General features: G+C 39.6%; 1 protein-coding gene across 3 annotated transcripts in view; it reads right to left on the reverse strand.

Moving 5' to 3' along the window:
* The window catches only part of VPS41 (VPS41 subunit of HOPS complex), a 123,516-nt gene extending 114,391 nt beyond the window's left edge, over positions 1-9,125 (reverse strand). For 2 of the 3 annotated variants that reach the window (XM_075493560.1, XM_075493557.1), the window contains exons 1-2: positions 9,064-9,121; positions 5,169-5,207 (exon numbers count right to left, since the gene is read on the reverse strand). In XM_075493560.1, coding sequence (XP_075349675.1) covers positions 5,169-5,207; positions 9,064-9,084 — 60 coding nt within the window. In that variant the 5' untranslated portion in view covers positions 9,085-9,121. Of the gene's footprint in view, positions 1-5,168; positions 5,208-9,063 lie in introns of all 3 variants that reach the window. The other variant, XM_075493559.1, reaches the window with a different exon arrangement.
* Between the last annotated feature and the right edge of the window lie 339 nt (positions 9,126-9,464).

The raw sequence follows: 9,464 nt of genomic DNA on the forward strand, positions 1-9,464 counted from the left end.
TCCTAACTGTGTTCCTGCTTTGATCAGTTTTCAAAACCTTAAAGAACAAAACTGCTATCAATTTCAGTGGTAAAAGTATATTAGTAAGGGGTATTTCTAAACCACCATAAATTGTTAGAGCACTGGTTAACAAAGAATTTCTACAATACTTTCCTCTCTACAAACTCTCGTAGAATTTATTAATATAGTGTTTAACTAAAAGAATAAACTAAATGAACAAACATATCCCTTTCACAGGGTACCAGTGATCACAGATCAGAAAACAGGCCAAAAAAAATTAAGACCAGGAGATATAAAAATGGAAGTGCTAGAATGGAAACATATGCAACACTGATGACTAACACACACAAGTACCTAGTAAAAAAACAGCAAAGCACATATTAATGAAACTTAAAAAAAAAAAAATATCTTTAATAACTTTTTGCAGAAAATTAACATCTGCACTCACCTGCCTTTTATTTGGATGATTTCTTTAACAGGCAAACAATACAAAACAAAAAATTTACCCTGTAGTGGAGCACCTACAAAACAATCAGTGAAACTCCTTACATAATCACAGGATCATTTCATGGGACATAGCACTCATTTTATGGTTCCAGTGAGACCTGTTCTTGAAAAGGTGCTCCCTGTAAAGAAGATACATACTGGACCAGGGCAATCCACTCACAGCCCCAGCAGTAAATTAGAAAGGAGCAGAAAACTTTAACAAATAACTAACCAAATTCGAGCATGATAGCTTTGATTCCCTCATCAAGTAGGAAGGTTCTGGTTTTTGATACATCATGATTTCAATTTTATAAGTACCTCACACTCACAAATGGGGTTTGAAACCCTCTCTTTAATTCTCAAAGGTAGGAAACTATTACTCCATTTTATAAGGGAGGGAGGTACGCAGGCAAGAAAGAGGCAGAGCATAATTAACCTGTACATGAAGTCTGAGGTTGAGACAGAAGCTGTAGGTCCTGGGACCTCGAGGCATGGTTCCAAACATTTTTCTGATACATGCAAGTTATCTGAAATAACTGTTACTAATTACTGTTAATAACTGTTAATAATACTGTTAATAACTAATAACTGTTACTAACTGAAATAACTGTTACTAGACCAGCAATTTTCCAGAGTCTAATATATGCTTTTATCAGCACAAATTAAGTCTCCATGGGAATGTTTTGTGCACTATATATACAGTGAAAACAAAAATAACATTCACCTGACCTCACAAGATTTCATAGTGTAACATAATGAATGGTGACTCTGCCATACTGTGCAACTACAACACACTGTAAATAAACACACTCCATAGCAATACAGTGCAGAGCAGCATGGAGGTTCAGGGAAACCCAAGTTGGCTCTTTAATAAGCTTTCCTTTGAATTAAGATATACAAAACCAGTTCCTCTCTTCACAAAATGCAAGTGATTCATAGGTGCATTTCACAATACATGCTGTTGTGTGCGCTACTGTATTAATTATTCCTTGTTTTAAATTGAAGAGGATCACTTGTTTTAAATTAAAATAAAAATTTGTTTAAATCACTCCACAACAGTCCATTTTGTAATGTAACAGGATTCTCTTATTAAAAGCAAAACTTTCCAAGACAAAATTACAAGCTGAGTAGCAGCAGCATCAACTTAAATGTAAGAAAAATACCATTGTGCACCTCACCACCACGTTGCACTGCTACTGAAAAAAGCTTAACTATTTACTTATACATTTATTAGCAACACCTTTTGCTAATTAGCTGGCAAAATATAAGTATCTGCCTGACAGAAAACAGCTCAACTGAGAAAAGTAAGATTTTTACAGGAACAGACATATTGCAAGGAAGAAAATTAATTTGAAAACAGAAATTCAGATTCAGGCTGTACATAATTTATGCAGACTTTTTTCCTCCACATTTTACAAACAGCCAAAAGTCACATTACTTTGTTGTCTATTTTTAAGATCTCATCAAATGTGACAGTCCGAACATGTAGCTCCAGGTGCTGTAAAATAAAATTAAATAAGCCAATGAAACCACACTGCACTAGGACTTTTCAGCCAAACAAACCTGCTCAGCCCCAAATGCAGCGTATTTGATGATTAGACAGGGTTGGGATTAGTAAAGTAAATATACTTCACAAGCACAATTAAAAAAAGAACAAAGCCAAACAACCAAAACCAGAAGATACAATAAAATAATTGTGCTTCAAGACTGCAGTAGAATTACTTCGTAAACCAAGTAGGTTTTTCTCTTGAGAATTAAAAGACTGTGTTAGAAATACTGCTTTCTCATCATATCATGGTATAATTTATAGCAGTCTGTCCATAGGAAAAGAAAAAGCTTATAATACCCCATATCATATATAAGTGTATGAAATAAAAGTGTAAGTTGTACTGTAGTTACCAGGAAAGATCTATTACATTTCTACAAGTGCTGACACAAGTAACTACCACCATCTCCACACTGAAAGGTCTGCTTAAGATCTGAACATATGCACCATCTCTGCTAATTAACACCTTTGAATTTTACACACTCTGATTTAAACAGCTGAAAAGCATTAAACACTTAAGCAGCCTTAGGAACTCAATTTCCTGAGAAGCAAGAGTTGGAACCAAACTTACAATGAAGGGCTCTTAGCTGATGTACATTCAAGACAATCAATTTTTGCAGACTCCCACATTTGAGGTCTATTATAAAGCTCTACCACCAAGTCTGTACAGATAAGCATCCTGGCATTTGTTAAAGAGCCTGTCATTCAAAACAAACCAAGCAGGTAGCAAGTTAGAATTAGCATCTTATTTACTAGGAGCTACTAAAGGAATGATACTAAAAGAGTTGCTGCATAAATGGGAATCACTGTATGTTTGATTCTTTACTAAGATAATGGCACAGAAGTATAAAAAATAATAATAAAAAAATCATATTTAGTTTACACATCCGGTTCAGATGGGAACACCATTTACTCAAAACCAGGAATTTAAAAATTACCTTCTTCCATAACAGAAAAGACTTCTGTAGTATAACTTGGATGTATCACGTGCCCTCTGAAACCAATAGTAATGATTTGGGAAGAATTTAAATTAAATTCAGTACAAGACCAATTGTATATGCAAAAATCTTTATTCCTATGATGATAAGATGTCTACAAAGTCCACACCATAAATATTATATTTTTTTAATGGGTAAAACAGGACATAGTCTGCAAGGATTAGAGTCTCAGATTCTACTACTGCCACCATAAAATCCATCCCTGATTATTCAAACTATGAGCCACCCAAAAGAAGTCATTCAATTTTATGATCACAAGAGCTAAGAGTGAAGCCATCAGTTCAATCATATCTCTGACTATACTTCAAATAATGTAAGCAAGCACTGACAACATTTAGACTTTGTGATTCTACCACTATTTTTGGTTTCTATCTGAATGATCATTAGAAATAGTCTAATGAGTGATGTAAACACTCAGATTGTGAAAATTGTTCACTACATCAAGTACTTTCTAAACATGGTTTCAAAGTTTCATTTCATCAGCTACCTGTGTAGTGTCAAGACACTATAGACTGGACTGACTATTCAAAGACAATTCATGAAAAGCCTTTTCACAGGCATTAGGATGACAATTGGATTGTTCTTTAGATCCAACATCTACATTCTCAAAATGAGCATTTCCTTTTCACTTCTCTACACATGTGAAATTAACATTAAAAACAGACATCAACTTTGACAAAGGTCTTGTTGAAATTGTATGACTTTCAACTTTGTGAAAGCTGCACGATGCCTATTTTTACTTAAGATAAAAACAAACAAAACCCCGACAACCTGGTAACCCATTTATGATTAATTCTGCTGTAAATACTTATTTACTATAGGCTGAAATGTTCAAAAGCCATTAAAAAGGCCACTAAAACAAGCTCCCACCTGCAATAGGCTTTAAAGAAAAAAAAAAACAAACCACACCTAGGCAGGTAAGTATTTGTGTTCACTATGCTGTGAATGTCAAACCTTGAGAGGATTACTATTCTACTAAACACCGAGTCATTGCTCAGTCATTGTCTATGTGTGCTTCACATCACAAAGCAACATCCAGAATGAAACCATTTCACACTAGGCAAAAAAGTCTGGTCCAGGCAGCTGTTCCACACAGCAACGTTAAAGGGCCAAAGAAATCCCTGCTTCTCACCAGGAATGCCCTATGGTGCCACTGCAGACAGTCACTCATGAAAGGCAGAGGGAAAAAAAATAATCCCACAAGAAACAAAGCCATCATCCTCTGCAAAAAGATTTTTTCAAAATCCACCACTGCAGTCTCTACAGTAGCCACTGTCTTGGAAATTAGGATTTCCGCCTGCTTAGTGCTTAAACCCAGATCCCAGCAAGAAGATTTGTCCCTAGGTAAAGAACAGAAAATCTTCCTAACAGCAAGTCCATTAAAGTTTTGAAAGTCTAGGAGCCACTTTAGATATATATTGGGTGAAAACACTTTGTCAAGGTAATACCCTGCCCTGTATCATCTGTCCTTGCTGGTGGCCACAACTGAAGCTGCTCAACCACGCTTATTTCTTCCTTTCTGTAGCCATCCTAGACCATACTAAGGTCAAGTATCTCTTTCCAGATCTCTTATGGTTCCTTCAATGATGGCAGGTTTGGAGTTAGTACACTACTGTTCAGGGACAAATTCTTGAACTCTCTGTAGCTCCCTTTCTCTCCTCACCCCCAGACCACTTTTTCCAGCACCTACAGCAGGGTAGACAGACCTCTCCAGAACCTGAGACAATTTATGACAAAATGTCATCTCAAGAACAGAGACTCTACAGAACATGATTAAATCTAGACTGTGAAGTTATTAAAATAACACAGTAATTACTTGAATGTAGTATTACTGCATATATAATTATACTGACAATTAAATTTCCATTTGATCAAAACAGAAGTGCATGCACTTGAATTTGTCTCTCAACATAATTCGTTTTACTATAATGGGGCGATTGTAGTTTTTTAATATAAAGAAGCTTCTAATAGCAAATCACAGCTCCTTTTCAATAATTTAAGCCCAGCTTAACATTCCTTGCTACATAATACCGGCAAAGCTTCTAAAAACAACCAATGAGGTAGTATTTTTCCCTCCATACTGACAAAGAACTAGCACTGACACAGATTCAAGTATGAAACATTTTAAGCAGGCTTACCTCAGATTCATCTGTTGATTCCTCATTAGACCTGGTTTCCTGAAAATGACACAAAGAACAAAGGGAAAATTAGCTAAGCACATACATAACTGAGCAGTATTTCCCCTTTTAAAGTACTTTTTTAAGCTTTATTAATAGACAGAAGACAAAGTGGAAGAGTTTCCATCCTTTCCATTCATGCCCAACTTGTGCTTGCACTTGCAATCTAGGGCCACACTGACACTCAGTGGCACCAGTTGACTGTGATACTACTGTCAGTTACCCTAAAAGAGAGAGTGACTGAATCACCTGAGAATTCATCCCTGTGAAAATTTCCCTCCTTCCAGAAGTGGCAGCAGGTTTTGCAAAGCAACTGCCCATGTCTTGACTTGCAAGGCAGAATAGCATTCTCAAGTTATCCACAAACTAACTTTGGTATTCAACTATTCAGCTGTTAATATAGGCTTATTTTAAACTTAAACAATTCAAAACCTTTTCCACAGAAATCCAGCATTTAATGACTTTCTCCTTCCCATCCCATATCAATGCAAGCCATGTGGCTTTCTCTTGCCTTTGAAGCAACTGTACCTTTAAAACATCTCTCTCTGGCAAGACAATGATTCTTACTGTCCTACAAAAAAAATTTTGTAAGTCAACTCCTGCTAATCTCTCACCTGTCCACTGAGAAAATCTGCTGATGCAATGCCTCCTCAAAGAGGTCAGCAAAATGAAGATTTACTTAACGTATTTATCGTTATCAATAGCAATAAAAGGTTACAACTAATACGCTGACAGTGAATGTAAGCATTTTAACAACAAAATATGATATAAACAAAGAACAAGCAAGAGAGAAGGCAGCATTTCAAATCTTATGAAGTAGTATTTGGACAGTAAGATAAATAGGTACAGAATTTCACCAGAGAAGGCAAAAAAAAAAAAAAAAAGAGACTGTTACCAACAGTTTAAAGAGAAATGGAAAGGGAGGAAAATTTAATGCACTGACAACCAGTGACATTTTTAGTTTGTTACATGTATTTATTTTGCATGTTTATAAAATGCACTGATTGTGACCTCTAGGCAAAAAGCAAATGCCTCCTTTGCATTAGTGGAGGTTCACCTTTAGCGACCATAGTGACCATCACAACAGACTAGATACACAGATGGGGGAGACGAAAAGCAGCATTTCTGCTTGCTACTTGAAACTCAGTGCAAGGTGTTACTGTGATTATTGCCATCTGTTTCCTCCATTTTACTTACTACAGCCAAGTCCACCTCTAGAACACGCATCCCATAGAAGGGTTATCTGTGTCGTCTATATTCATGACATGAGTTAGGAAATTGCAAGTATAAAGAGCATGAGAGTCAAGGGAAGATGAAGAGGGAATAAAATCCTGGCATCCTTTCAAGCTTAGGTTTGACTTTGCAAGTACAACTCTTTGTCCGTCAGTCTCACGGGCTCTACTCACAAGATGCAGTTACCTTTCAGGAAATAGCAATTTTGTTACATATAATCTTTGTGCACCTTAAATTCCACTTAACAATAACCAAATGAGGACAGAACTAAAATATTGTGGTGTAACACTGTCAGCCTATTGGACAAGCTTGAGCAACACAGGAAGTCCAATGCAAAATATAACCAGATTCCTTGTAAAAAAACTGCCTTTCTCTCCTGAATACCAAGAGTTGCCTACTCAACTCCTTTATAAATCAAAACTATTAGCACTACCATTTTGAGATTTTGATACAATTCACATCCTTTGTACTAACAGGAGAATTTGTTTTTTAAAAAAAAAAGTGTTCTCCCAAACAAAATAAGCAATTACAGCAAGTGACATTTTTGCTGGTACACATGAGTCTTTCTAGTGCAGCTACACCACTTACATTTCTTTTCCCCCATGGTTCTAATAGCTTTGGCTATTCAGGAGAACACAAATGTAGGGAAAGCCAGTGATGAGAATCTGTTTTGATTTGGGACATGTATCCTGGTATCCCTACTGTATTCACAAGCCACTGCAACTGCAGCTACTAAATTTCATAAACGGCACATAAATTCAGGCAAATGCTTCATGGCCTTCATGTTTTACTGCAGAAAATAACACGCAAAAATTCAGAGAGAGTCTTGGTTTAGAAAAGAAGTGCAGAAACTGCATTTGTTCCCTGACAAGAACTTAGCTGAAGATGCTTAGAATTTACACTTACCTACTAACTCAGTTTGCTAGCAACTTACTATGAAAAGCTTTTTGCCTGAGTTCTTCCATTTGTGCAGGCAAACTGGAAGAGCAAACTGCAGCTATGACTGCCCTGGGGTTTTATTAGGTTCCTCTCCCCTCCCCTCAAATACATAAACCTAGAGGATTATCCCTCACTTCTACTTTTCAGTAGCCTCATAACTGTGAAAAGGAAATGCCTCAACAAGAATTTGTAGACAACTAGAATCCCAAATCACGTAGGAATAGCTGTCATTGGTAGGTCTCAGACTCTAGGGGAAAATCAGCTGGCAAATGCTGTTGCTCAAGTAGCCTTAGAACAGAGAAAGGGAACACGGAAGAGGAAGCCACAGAAATGTGAAGTAATCTCTCACCATTATAATCTCTCACTCAGCAGATCCAACATAATCCACAATAGTCTTAAACTGGCTTTCCAATATGATGGATATAGGGCTTTCCCTGCTCTGCCTTTACAAACATGAGATGCTATCCACTATGTTTAGGCCCATAACTTAAAGCTGCTGGGAGGGGAAAACCATGAAACTTGGTTGTCAAAGAAACTGTGCCACCACTCAGCTACACACACAACATACACTTCCCTTTCAGTAGGGGCGTGCATGCTCCCCACAGGAAATAAGCAGAAACAAATAGGGTAGCTTTCCTATCATAGTCCAAAGAGAGCAAAACACAGGCTGTTTTAATCTCTTATATAATTAGAGGGAGATAAGAAGACTTGTCAGAATTGCTTTTATCCCAAGAACCCTTTCAAATGCTGCCACAGTGAAAAACTCACCAAACCACGGGATGAAGCCTCCCCTAAAGAAGCCAGCTCCTCCCAGCAAAACCCCTGACAACTGGGAAGGTGGAAACCAGATGCCAATCTCCAATTAAGGCCAATTCCCTTGAGGTAATTCTAAGACTCTCCCACCTTTAGGCATTCAAGACAGACAAACATCGCACAGCTTAGCTGCGTGTCAAAGTCCTGGCTCAGCAAAGAAACATTGAGAAAGTATCTGAAAGGACTGGCAACTTCACTTCTTCTTTTTATTTTATCTTTTTCTCGGGAAGAAGCGGTCTAGGCAGGGGGACCTTTAGGAGGACACCCACTTTAGAGATCCACGGGTCGCAAGCACCAAACTCCTCAAATTTTGTCTCGGGAGGAAACTCCCCTGTTGAGATGAACTTGCTCACGTCTTCTGCGCCACTTGGTAAACGACAGCTTCTCAACCATTTTAGACGGACCCTTCAGCTCTTTCATCTTTGCTCTATAGCCGTGCCAGCTGCATTTCTAAACCCCTCCCTCCCGCCCAGCCCCCAGGTTCCCGCGTCGGGTGTTATCTAAAAAGCGGAGCCCTTCAGGACTTGCACCGCCTCCCCTGGCCGTCTATCAGGTTTTTTAGACAAAACCCGATAGGCAGCCTCGGGCAGCCTCGTCCGCGCAGCGCGGCGGGGTGAGGAGGCCTCGCACCGCCGCCTCCATCTCCTCTCCTCTCCTCCCCTCCCCTCCGCCCCGGCGCAGCGAGGCTCCAACCACCGCTCCCGCCCCGCCGCCGGCCCTCGCACCCGCCGCAGGGCTGGCTGACGCCCTCTCCCCCCTCACACACACGCTGTCCCTTCGCCCCTCTGCTCCCAAAGGCCGCCCCGGCCCCGCGCTCCCGCCGCCCCGCTCCTCGCCCGCTCCGACGGGGAAGTGCCCTCACGGCCTCTACCTTCTCCTCGGCTTCCGCCATGGTGCGGTCGGCACGCCGTCATGTGAGGGACAGGAAGCCGGCGAGGGCGGAGGCACTCTGGGAAATGTAGTTTCGGAGGAGGGTGTGTTTTCCTCTTTTTTTTTTTTCTTTTTCCTTCTTCTTTGTTGTTGTTGTTGTGGTTGGTTATTTTGAGAGGTGGCTCTTGCCCAGCTGTGGGTATGGTGGCGCTGCCTTACAACCTACACCAAGGGCAGAGGCAATGCTGGGCCCAACAGGGACGTGTCCCAGTATGGATTTCCTTCTGCCCTCCTTAGCTGCAAGCAAGACGCCTGTTTAAGCTGAATTCCTTCGATTATCTTAGGGAGACCTTTGTACACCCAGCTGTGATGAGACTGAAGGTGGCCACCACAGTGAATGAT

This window comes from Mycteria americana, chromosome 2 (assembly GCF_035582795.1).
Source record: "Mycteria americana isolate JAX WOST 10 ecotype Jacksonville Zoo and Gardens chromosome 2, USCA_MyAme_1.0, whole genome shotgun sequence".
NCBI classification, from domain to species: domain Eukaryota; kingdom Metazoa; phylum Chordata; class Aves; order Ciconiiformes; family Ciconiidae; genus Mycteria; species Mycteria americana.